At 41.4% G+C, this 12,995-nt stretch overlaps 1 protein-coding gene across 2 annotated transcripts in view; it reads right to left on the reverse strand.

Annotated features, from left to right (window-relative positions):
* Nucleotides 1-12,995, reverse strand: part of LOC142657161 (flavin-containing monooxygenase 5-like) — a 39,582-nt gene that overhangs the window by 15,545 nt on the left and 11,042 nt on the right. For both annotated transcript variants that reach the window (XM_075832213.1, XM_075832212.1), the window contains exons 5-7: nt 8,580-8,722; nt 6,742-6,941; nt 2,518-2,867 (exon numbers count right to left, since the gene is read on the reverse strand). In XM_075832213.1, coding sequence (XP_075688328.1) covers nt 2,518-2,867; nt 6,742-6,941; nt 8,580-8,722 — 693 coding nt within the window. The remainder of the gene's footprint in view (nt 1-2,517; nt 2,868-6,741; nt 6,942-8,579; nt 8,723-12,995) is intronic.

Raw genomic sequence — 12,995 nt, forward strand, 5'->3', positions numbered from 1 at the left:
AAAAATACACAAAATTGGTATCGCTGCGTCCGTAAAAGTCCAAGCTATTACAATATACCATTATTTAACTCACACGGTGAACGCCGTGAAAAATAAAGCATTTTAAACTGCAAAATCGCAGTTTTTTGGTCACCCTGGCTCTACCAAAAAATGTAATAAAAAGTGCTCAAAAAGTCTTATGTACCAAAAAATGGTACCAATAAAAACTACAGCTCGTCCCGCAAAAAATATGCCCTCACACCACTCTATTGATGGAAAAATAAAAAAGTTGTGGCTCTCGGAAAGCGGGGAGGAAAAACGAAAAAGCAAAACATGAATCAGTTCGTAAAGGGTTAATTACTTTCTAATGAAAAAACATTTATGACCACATGTGGGGTATTGCCGTAGTCGGGAGAAATTGCTTTACAAATGTTGGGGTGCATTTTCTCCTTTATCCTTTGTGAAATTGAAAAAATTCAACATTTTAGTGGACATAATGTTGATATTAATTTCACGGCCTAATTCTAATAAATTCTGCAAAAGATGTGTGGGGACTAAATGCTCACTATAACCATAGATAGATTCCTTAAGTGGTGTAGTTTCCCAAATGGGGTTACTTTTGAGGGGCTTCCACTGTTTTGGTCTCTCAGGGGCTTTGAAAATTCGACATGTCACCCAAAAACTATTCCAGCTAAATTTGAGCTCCAAAAGCCAAATAGCGCTCCTTCCCTTCTAAGCCCCGGTGTGGGTCCAAACAGCAGTTTATTACCACATATGGGGTATTTACGTAATCAGGAGAAATTGTTTTACAAACGTTGGGGTGCTTTTTCTCCTTTATTCCTTGTAAAAATTAAAAATGGCTACCTTTTTTCAGAAAAAAAGTAGATTTTTACCTTTGCAGACTAATTCCGATGAATTCAGCAAAACAACCGTGGGGTCAAAATGCTAACTTTACCCCTAGAAAAATTCCTTGAGGGGTGTAGCTTCCAAAATGGAGTCACTTTTGGGGGGTTTCCGTGGTTTTCATCCCTCCAGTGCATTGCAAACGCGACACGGCACTGAAAACTATTCCAGCAAAATCAGAGATCCAAAATCCAAATGGTGCTCCTTCCCTTCGGAGTCCTGCTGTGGGTCCAAACAGCAGTTTATTACCACATATGGGGTATTGCTATAATCGGAAGACATTGCTTTACATATGTTGGGGTGTTTTTTCTACTTTATTCCTTGTAAAAATTTAAAATGTCTACGTTTTTTCACAAAAAAAGTAGATTTTCATCTTCACATACTAATTCAAATAAATTTAGCAAAAAAACTGTGGGTTCAAAATGCTAATTATACCCATAGATAAATTCCTTGAGGGGTATAGTTTCCAAAATGGGGTCACTTTTTGGCCCCACAAGACCTTTTCAAACCTGATATGGTGCCTAAAATATATTCTAAAAAAAGGAGGCCCCAAAATCCACTAGATGCTCCTTTGCTTCTGAGGCCTGTGTTTCAGTCCATTACCGCACTAGAGCCACATGTGGGATATTTCTAAAAACTGCAGAATCTTGGCAATAAATATTGAGTTGCATTTCTTGGGTAAAACCTTCTGTGGTACAGAAAAAATGTATTACAAATGAATTTTCAAAGAAAAAAAATGAAATTTGTAAATTTCACCTCTACTTTGCTTTAATTCCTGTGAAAAGCCTAAAGGGTTAAAACACTTTCTGAATGCTGTTTTGAATACTTTGATGGGTGCAGTTTTGAAAATGGGGTGACTTCTGGGGACTTTCTAATATATAAAGCCCTCAAAGCCACTTCAGAACTGAACTGGTCCCTGAAAAAATAGCCTTTTGAAATTTTCTTGAAAATGTGAGAAATTGTTGCTAAAGTTCTAAGCCTTGTAACGTCCTAGAAAAATAAAAGAATGTTCAAAAAACGACGCAAACATAAAGTAGACATATGGGAAATATAAACTAGTAAGTATTTTGTGTGGTATTACTATCTGTTTTACAAGTAAATACATTTAAATTTAGAAAAATGCAAATTTTTGCTAATTTTCTCTAAATCTTGGCGTTTCTTACAAATAAATATTGAATTTAATGACGAAATTTTTCCAGCATCATAAAGTACAACATGTCACGAGAAAACAATCTCAGAATCGCTTGGATAGGCAAAAGCATTCTGGAGTTATTACCACTTAAATTGACACATGTCAGATTTGCAAAAATGGGGCTGGTCCTGAAGGCCAAAACAGGCTTAGACACTAAGGGGTTAAAGAAAACTTTATTTAACTTAGTTAGTTATATTTAATTCCCCCTAGGGGACTTGAACCAGAAATCTTTGGATTTCTTGCACTATATAATGCAATACTAATATGGCTTAATAAGAGTACAAACATAATATTGGGGGCCTTCATTATGCCCCCAGGCTGCCATGACAACCATCGGCACCCTGAATGGCTTAGATGCTGCAGTGACTATTGACCGCGGAATCTAGGTGGTTAAATGGGCAGAATCAAAGTGATTTTTGTAATTTAACGTATAGATTCCTTACCAGTGAATATTCTTGTGGCAAGTCGGCATTGTAATTCTGAAATCGGCAAAATGGCCCCAATTGGTTGTATCAAGCCAATGACGGCTAAGGTTTGCTTCTCGAGCTCTGGTAGGAAGGTGTATTTATATAAAGAGATTTTGTTGTTTTGGACTTTAAGCTCTTCACAAAAAGGAAAGCTGAAGGTATAACCTGTAGCGAATATGACTGCATCAATATTATTTTCCACTGTCTCATCATCAAAAATGGCATCCGTCTCAGTAAACTTTGCCACGTTGGACTTCATGAGTACAGCGCCGGCCATAATGCGGTTTGGAAGGTCATCATTCACCATAGGATGTTGGCTTAAAACACTGTTAAAAAAAAATAATAATATGGAAAATAATGTAATCATGTAATTAAAAGAACAAAATCATTAATCTAAAACATGCAATAAATGAAAAAAAAAAACGTTGCTCCACTTTTATTATTCAGTTTATGTTTTATTTAGCTGGCAATTGCAAAACTTTGACACTTCTGAATCTTTTCTGTGAGATGCCAGCAAGGCAAGCGTAATCTCGCGAGATTACGATATAACCTGTAATTTTAAACGAGATTACGCATGCCTTGCTGGAATCTTCCAGAAAAGATTCAGAAGTGTCAGGATTCTGAATACACATCACGTCCAGGCTGGTAGTGATGTATATTCATTATCAGGACACTGCAGTAATGTTAGTGTTTGTGTATGTGGCTGCACATAACGATATAACTATATCGCTAGTGCAGTGTAAATGAATGGAGAGAAGTGTATGACGCTGATTGGTCAGTGTCATACACTCCTCTGTACAACGTCCACTTGGTCTAAAGAAAAACACGCCCACTTGGGCATTAAGAAACTCATTAGCATAAAGCTAAAAATCGCTCATAAAGTGGTTTAAAATAGATAGTTTTTCTAAATAAAAAGCATTACTGTCACCTACATTATAGCGCCGATCTTGTCCATTCTTTCGGCGTTTTTCACGCATCACGCACCCATTGAAGTCAATGGGTGCGTGAAAACCACGCATGCCGCACGGAAGCACTTCCGTGCGAACTGCGTGATTCGTGCAAGAGCTGTCAAAAGGATGAATGAAACAGAAAAGCACCACGTGCTTTTCTGTTTACAAACATCCAAACGGAGTGTCTTTGAGATGAGCGAACCCGGACAACCGAACCGAACTTCACCGGGTTCGGCCGAACTCGTTTTGACCGAACCCGGCAAAAAAATTTCCGGTACGTGACGTCAGGAGATAGTCACTGTCCAGGGTGCTGAAAGAGTTAAACTGTTTCAGCACCCTGGACAGTGACTTCCGATCCCAATATACATGAACGTGTAAAAAAAAAAAGAAGTTCTGACTTACCTATAACTCCCGGCTTCTTCCTCCAGTCTGACCTCCCGGGATGACAATTCAGTCCAAGTGACAGCTGCAGCCAATCACAGGCCAAGCACATGCTGCAGCCAATCACAGGCAAAGCACAGGCTGCAGCGGTCACATGGACTGCCGCGTCATCCAGGGAGGTGCGGCCAGATGTCAAGAGAGGCACGTCACCAAGGACGCGTCACCAAGGCAACGGCCAGGAGGGAAGTTCTCGGTAAGTACGAATGTCTCTTTTTTTTTTTTAACAGGTTGCTCGATATTGTGATCGGAATTCACTGTCGAGGGTGCTGAAAGAGTTACTGCCGATCAGTTAACTCTTTCAGCACCCTGGACAGTGCCTGACGTCGACTAGCCTCAGCTCTATGATGGCGGCTGCGTGAAAATCACGCAGCCGCGCATCATACACTGATGACACACTGAGCTGTCAAGTGTTTTTTGCGCGCGCAAAACGCCGCGTTTTTGCGTCCGCAAAAACGCCACGTTCATGTGAATCCAGCCTAACTGCCATAATACAGTATAATTCCCCATAGCTGCCACCATACAGTATAATGCCCCCTTAGCTGTCCCATATAGTATAATGCCCCATAGCTGCCCCCCTACAGTGTAATGCCACCTTAGCTGCCCCCATACAGTATAATGCCCCCTTAGCTGACCCTAGTGCCACAGTGCCCACATAGATAGTGCCACAGTGCCAATATAGATAGTGCCACACACAGTGCCTATGTAGATAGTGCAACACCCCCTTAAGGATAGTGCCACACTGCCCTTGCAGATGGGGCAGAATCCCCAGCCAGAGAATCGGCCACGCTCTGGCCGTGGATTCCGCTCCAGGAGGAGCCACTGACGTCACTGTCCATATATAGACAGTGACGTCAGGGATTCCCTCTAGGAGAACCAATGTCTGTGTGAGGGGAGAGCAATCATGGGAGCCCTAATTCTTCACAATGTTAATCCCACCCACAGCAAGCTCTGGCAGCATCAAAACAAAGGTGCTATACAGGGCTGGGCAAGATATTAAAGATAATTACTTCAAGATATGGTGGTATTCTCTGGTGACCATTCAGACACATACAGGTACTTTTCTGTGTTTTGTTTAAGCTTAGAAGTCAACACATTGGCACATTCACGGCAGAAATCAGAGAATCAGCCTATGGAAAATCCTGAACGTGTGAACATTCCCTCACTGTCCTGTATTTCAAAAACCTATGTATACAAGGTAGAAGGTTTAACCCTTCTACTGCCTCCCTGCAGCTGACTGAGAAAATGATGGTGGAATTTATCAAAGGCTTTACGCCTTTTATGGAAGGCTGCGAAAAGTTGGAAATTATGCATATTTCATATTTGCGATATATTTTGCGACTTTTCACACCTTTCAACACTTTTCAAATGTAGTGCAAAAAGTGGGGGCGGTGAGGAGCGGGGCCTCCTGTGGAACAACAGATCTACCATCACTTAAGCACAAAAAATTATAGATGCGCCCAATTTATTGAGTAGAGCTCGCCTCTTAATAAATGTGGTACAATGTACTTTGTCGCACTTCAGTTTAATGGGTAACTGACACGTCACATTCTCTTTTAAATGTGATCGGGCAATTGATTTTACGCCATTTTGTAATTTATTGCATTACCTTATTTAGACTCCTTGCCATTTAATCTGCTCCTGAACTGCCGTCCTCTAATCCTCTAATCAAATCACCTTTGCCAGTATCTGTATTCACTCTGTGAAGCTGGTGTAAAAGGACTGAGTCCATGGGGGCCACCCTCTCTCCAGCATGGGCGCTCCTGGCATGTATCTGATGCTTTTTTTAGAAGGTGCATCAGGTACTTCCTTCTAGGGGAATATGATGGTACGGCAGCGGCTCTGCTATAATTTATTTATGTACTGTGACACAGTGATGTCCCAGTGCAGGGATAATATAATACTAGTAATATAATAATAAACATTTGGTGGCACAGTGGAGGGGGACTCTAAATTCAAAACGGCCAAAGAGACGATTCATAGCGGAGCCGCCTTCAGTAATAGAGGCAGCAGCTCCGCTATGATATTTTGGGTTTTTGCAGAGCTGGAATGGAATGTTGCTATGAAAAGGTGCTAAATGGGGACTGAGAGGCAATATATTGAGAGGTATGACTTCCAGGAATACCTGCTGCTCAAGTCTGACTTATTTTTTTTTGCCCGGAGTGTCCGTTACACCTTAAAGAGGTTGTCCCACAAAAATCATTTAAAACCTATCCAAAGGATAGGTGATAAATGTATGATCACTGCAGATACGACCGCTGGGACAGCCAGCAATCACGAGAACAAAGGTCTCCTGTCCCCCGTTTGAATAGAGTGGTGCACTTGGCCATTTTCATTCAAACGGGGCACGCGGGACCCCTGTTCTCATGATCGCTGGGGGTCCTAGAAGTCGAACCCGAAGTGATCATAAATCTATTACCTATCTTGTATCACCTATCACCAACTGTCCAGAATGGAGTGACCCCCATTCTTAAGGGATCAATAAGTATTTTATTTTTCACTGTATAATAATAAAGTCCTATGTAAATATTACTGTGCTTTTTTGCATTCAGTTTGCTACTAAATTTGCTTTTCTCCCCAGGCTCGCAGCTCCGGAGGAGGACCTGTTCCTGCTCTGTATCGCATGATTATTTTTGATTTGTACTGTGTTTTATATTGTGGTTTGGTTCTGGTACAGACCATGGCGGCTGATGTAGCTTTCTTCTGCTCCAGCTGAGATTTCTCAACTACCCGTTTGTAATGCTTTTAAAGGACATCCTCCAAAGCTGCATTTACTTTCATATAAAGAGAAAAGTTCTGTAATAGAGTTTACCTGTGATTTGGTCTTACGCCATAATTTGCATGGTCGAACCGACGATTTAACGTGGACGTAAAAATGTGATTCAAGAGGAAGTTGGGTGTCAAATGTTTCAGTGTATTAAGAAAGCGTGTAAGATATAACATATCTACAGGAAAACCATAGTCTGACACTCGGTTTAAAATCCATGATCCTCTCCTGGTACTGAGAAACACCTGCAAGCAAAAAAATCAAGAAAATTTTGATCAGTGCGCCAGTCTCTCCCCCAGTGCAGAATGGGATAGATTAATCGCCCTGTTAATTCATCTGCGGTGGTCTTAAAGGGGTTAGACAACCGGATAGGTCATCAGTACATGATCAGTGCGTGTCCGACACCAGGAACCCACACCGATCTGCTGTTCCAATTTCCTGCGGGCACTAGATGTTATTGCACACTATGCAGCGTACAGAGCCGGAAGCATTTGGCTCCGTACAGAGTATAGCGGCCGTGCTGCCGAACCGCAGTTCTGCTCCTATTCACCATATATCCGGTGGATAGGTCATCAGTTGTCCGGTCGTGGACACCTACCATTGATTTCTATCTCTTTTCGAGTTAGAAAAGTTTCTGAACTCTTTTATAAATAAGTCATGCTTAGTGTATTTCGGACGTACCGTCCCACTTTTTAGCGCACCATCCTGCGTGGCGGAAAAATTGGGGTAGAGAATTTATAAATATAGCGTTCTGGCCGTTTGCCATATTTTTCAATAAATTTATACTACAAACTGGTGTAACTACATTAATAAATCTGTCACTTTGTGTTTACTTTCATTACAATCTTCAAGATCTCCGCTTGCTGCCAGTAAACAATAGTGTTCTTGTTTAATTCAGAGTTTCAAAGTATGTAATATTCAGTAGAATACATAGGCTACATATAGCACCTGTAGTATGTGGATAAGGAGAACAGAGTGGCTGTAAAATTGTGTAGGTAGCAACTACAACATCTCTGTCTTCTGGCCCGTATTGCTTACGGTGCTGGGAAAGCAGCCACAAATAATTTGGTTTGTCTTATATTATCCAAAGTAGTCAGAGTTTAAAGGGAGAAATTAAAAGAATAGATCCTTATTAGGAAGTTTTTTTTTTATTAGTTAATATTCGTTATTTAGAGGTGTTTTCCAATCTTATGAAAAATACAGAAAAGTACCTATATGTGCCTGAATGCTCACCAGATGATGCCACTATAGCACAGAAGTAGTTGGTTTTTGTTTTTTTTATTATCTTATACAGAACTGCATAGCACTTTTGTTTTGATGTTGCCAGGGCTTGCTGACAGATGCCTACATGCCCCTCTATTACAAGGTGTAAGGTGGTAGTGCTGTAATTACTTCCCAATTGCTCTGCAATTCTGTTGGTCACTGACTGTATTATCTGCTGCTCAACATGTGAAAAACGATCCCGAGAGAGACAGGGTGTGGGACGAGCGGGGAGCAGTGGAGATTAGAGACATGTGATATGTGACGTCCCATACTTTGGGTAGGGGGAGAGGCAAGATAACTATGGGTTCAGAGTACCTATGTCACATAGGCAGGAGATAAACACCATGAAAATGATCATGTGACTGGATGTGAAACTGGCTTACAGAGACATTTCAGCTACAGACAGGACATTGATAAGTGATACATCTTACCGCATGTAAATCATTTGCACATAATTTTTGAAGAGCCTTTAAAAAGTTTTACTTTAATTTCTGGCTACATTTATAGTGTTACATTTAATTTTGAAACGTGCACTTTTTTTTTCAGATGTGCTATAGCAGTGTATATATTTTAACCCCTGTTGAGCTTGTAGCATATTCTGCACTTTACTTGTGACAAACCTGTGATGCAGTCCTACTGATTTCCACAGCAATGTCTCCACCAGAGTTTCCGATTCCAATGACAATCACTCTTTTCCCCTTAAATTCTTCTGGGTTTTTATAATCTCGACTGTGAAGGTAACGTCCTTTAAACTTTTCAATACCTGTTGTAGATGAGACATTTCAGTCATATTTCCTGCCTTACAAGTGAAATGTGAAGAAGATGACAACTCTAGTGATGCCCCAAAACATGTATTGTGTAAATGATTACCTGATTGATAATAGTAGGAGGCTTTCGTTTATTTAAAGCTCTGTTCACATGTGCGTTGGGGTCCCGTTCTGACGTTCCATTGGAGGTGTCAGTCAGAACGGGACCCAGAGCAGACACAAACTGACACTGACGGAAACGTTTCCGTCACCATTGATTTCAATGATGACGGAGCCGATGCCCGTGGTTTCCGTTTGTCTCTTTTGTGCACCGGATCCATCGTTTTGCTGGAAGCAATAGTGTAGTCGACTACACTATTGCTTCAGGCAAAACGACGGGTGCGGTGCACAACAGGCACAAACGGAAACCTTGGGCACCAGATCCGTCACCATTGAAATCAATGGTGATGGAAATGGAAACCTCTGGTGTCTGTGTCAGTTTGTGTCTGCTCAGGGTCCCGTTCTGACGGAAACCTCCGATGGAACGTCAGAACGGGACCCCAACGTAGATGTGAACAGAGCCTAAGTGATATTATAACATGATGCATTTTGATAAAAATGCCAAAAAAACCTGAAATGTTGTGTATTTAGGCCTACTTATATTTCACTATAGACTTTAAATGAACATATGATTGCAGCGTTTTTAAACACCCCCCCCCCCCAATAAAAAAATAAGCAGTGAAAACACCACTGAAAACACGTCAAAATATTCTGTGTGACACCGACGAAAAGTCTACTTTTAGTGCATACACATAGTATAATTAGTATCAATATTTTTAATGCAAAATCTGTTTATTTTTCTTCTGGCATCTCACCTTCAGGTATTCTGTAGGCTGTGGTACTTCATTGTATGGGTGACCACCATTTTAGTACATTTAGGTACATAGAAGGTACAGAAGTGGTCACAGGAAGTACTATGTGACACACCCAAGCTTATTTTAGATCCCTCCCAATCAGACACATAGAAGAATTTTAAGGTTCAGTTCACACTGAGTTTTTGACACAGAAACCACGTTAGAATCAGTGCCAAAAGACTACCAAAATCTCCCCCCATTGATTTCAATGGGAAGCAGAGGCATTTATTTTTCCGGGTGGCTTTTGGCCGCTCGTGGAAAAAGACAAATGCGGCACGTTTTTTCTTGCTGTGGTTTTTGCCTGACATTTAATTGAAATTAATGGGAGACAGAAAATACCTGCGGGCTAGTTCCTGAGTGTTTTTCACAGCGTTAACACACAATCTGCTACTATAAATTTATTTGCTTCTCTCTGCTTCAGGTCTCGTAAAATTCCATATTATAATGTGACTTTTTTTCTGGTACCCCTGCCTGAACTGTCTGTACTCAGACATTACACTGCTTTCTGGTTACAAGAAACTAGTAGAATCTATCTGGACAAACCCAGATCATCCGATCACCATAGGGTTGGCAGCTGAAATCTCGAAAAATCAGCTGTTAACACTAAGGGAAGCTGAGGCCACTACAGGATAAATGCGGTATTATATGGCGCCTATTGAAATGGATGGTTAACCGTGTAATGCATGGTTGTGCTAACAAAGAGGAACCACTCTTTGTTAGCAGCTCTCCACTCTGGCTAATAGAATACGGTCATATGGCATGTAGGGCATATGGATGGCTGCCTCACCAGGCCAGATCGGGATTGGGTGATTCCCATTCTGGAGAACTAGATATGTCCTTTTTTTTAACTCCTCTCTTAACCCGACATTACAGAGTTGTATGGCGCGAGACGTAAAAAAATAAAACTTTTACCTCTGATGGATACCACGGACTCCCACGTTAAAAAAATAAAATAAAGTATACGTTTAACATATACCTCTTTTTATTGAATGGTGCAAGATTGTATTGACTTGGTATCCTGACAAACTGTATAACAACTTGTCATAAGTGTCTACGTTTGGAAACCCCCTTTAACTTTAGATATCACTGGAGAAGAGAACATCAGGTAACTCTACTGTACAAAATAATCATTTGCAAAGTTACTAAATTTTTTTATTTAGATATTTGCTAGGAATATTGTAAATTGTTCTTCAAAAGCAAGGTTTTTATTTTATTAACTATCATAAAATTCCTTTGGTTTTGTACGACATATGTTCTTCCTACCATAGAGAGCAGGGCCGCACCGTCCATGAGGCGAGATGAGCTTCTCGCCTAAGGTGGCGGCCTGCTGCCTCTATGAGGGGGCGGCGGTGCCACTGAAACCAGCCGCCGCCACCCCCTCTTGCGCTAATCTACCTGCGTCTATAGCATGGAGATACAATTACATGCATTAGCTTCCGTGCCCGACCATTCAACGCCTTATAATGACGTTGTTTGGCAAGGCCAATCAGCGACCTTTCAACAACGCTAGCGGTGTGATGACGTCATCATGCCGCTTCCGTTGTGGAAAGGCGCTGATTGACGGGGCAAGTCATTCTGCACCACTTGCGTCATTCAGCCCCAGCAGCCCTGCTGAAGAGAGCAGGCCTGCACTGCCACAGGACGGCGTGGGAACGGTATCACGTGAGTGCGTTTTTAGTTTTTTTTTTTAATACAATTGTGAGTGGGATTATTTACAGGGTGGCACTCTATCTACAGGGGGGGGTCTATATGTGAGACACTATATACAGGGGGGCTATATGTGGGGCACTATCTAAAGGGGCGGGCTATCGGTGGGACACTATATACAGGGGGAGCTATATGTGAGGCACTATATATAGGGGGGTTATATGTAGGGCACTGTCCACAGGGGGCTATATGTAGGCCACTATCTATAGGGGGAGCTATATGTAGGGCAGCATGGTGGCTTAGTGGTTAGCACTATTGCCTTGCTGCTCTGGAGTCCATACGTGTATACTATCTACAGGGGGCTGTATGTGGGGCACTATCTACAGAGGCTCTATGGTCTATGGGGGGTCACTATCTACAGGGGGCAATGTGTGTGTGTGTGTGTGTGTGTGTGTGTGTGTGCGTGCGTGCGTGTGTGTCAGTGTATGGTACTATTATAATCAGGTTTACAGTGTATGGCACTATTATATTTAGGGGCATTGAGAATTTTATCTTCGTTTGTGGGTGCAGAAATGTTTTAAAAGTGAGAAGCTTAAGACATCTGTGCGGAAAATTGCAGAAATGGGTTGTGGCTGGGAAAAGTCATCATAGGGGTCTGGACCTGATGGAGAAGGAAAGAGAAAAAGAACTAGAATATGAGATGTCACTTAATGTAAATGTTTATTCTGCCTCTAATCAGTTATGTAGTCAATGTATGATCTGCAGCGAGATGATGGGTGGTATGATTATGATATGACTTATTTTGTTGTGAAACAGCAACTCCCAGCATATCCTTGCCATTGTTCGGGCTATGCTGGGAGCTGTAGTTTTACACCGTATACACCTATATGGCAGGGGTTGCACTAAATTAATCTGTATTTGTTCTGGGGCTGTATATATGTACCGAGCTTGGTTCTGGTGTTGTGTATAGAACCATATTGCTTGTGAAATGTACAAATAATTTTATGCTCGCGTTACATAAAAAGAAATGACACGTCGATTGGTAGAGAAAACAAACATGGCGAGGGGGAAGGAGATGTCGGGAAAGAGGTTGGGGGGGGGCGCCAAACTGAATCTTTGCCCCGGGTGCTGGAGAACCTAGCTACGCCTCTGCCGTACTTTTATGCCGTACACACCTATATGGCAGGAGTTGCACTAATTTCAGTTATATTTGCTCTGGTGCTCTATATATGTACTGAGCTTTGTTCTGGTGCTGTATCTACTAGTCCTGTACAATGAATTAGAATATCATCAAAAAGTTAATTTATTTTAGTAATTCTATTCAAAAAGTGAAACTCATATATTATATAGATTCAATACACACAGAGTGATCTATTTCCAGCATTTTTTTCTTTTAATGTTGATCATTATGGCTAACAGTTAATGAAAAGCCAAAATTTAGCGTCTTATTTACTGAAAAGTATGTACAGTATATGCGCTCAATACTTGGTCGGAGCTCCTTTTGCATTAATTACTGCATCAATGTGGCGTGGCATGGAGGCGATCAGCCTGTGGCACTGCTGATGTGTTATGGAAGCCCAGGTTGCTTTGATATTGGCCTTCAGCTCGTCTGCATTGTTGGGTCTGGTGTCTCTCATCTTCCACTTGACAATACCCCATAGATTCTCTATAGGGTTTAGGTCAGGCGAGTTTGCTGGCCAATCAAGCACATTGATACTGTGGTTATTAA

The sequence above is a fragment of the Rhinoderma darwinii genome, chromosome 7 (genome assembly GCF_050947455.1).
Source record: "Rhinoderma darwinii isolate aRhiDar2 chromosome 7, aRhiDar2.hap1, whole genome shotgun sequence".
In the NCBI taxonomy this organism is placed as follows: Eukaryota; Metazoa; Chordata; class Amphibia; order Anura; family Rhinodermatidae; genus Rhinoderma; species Rhinoderma darwinii.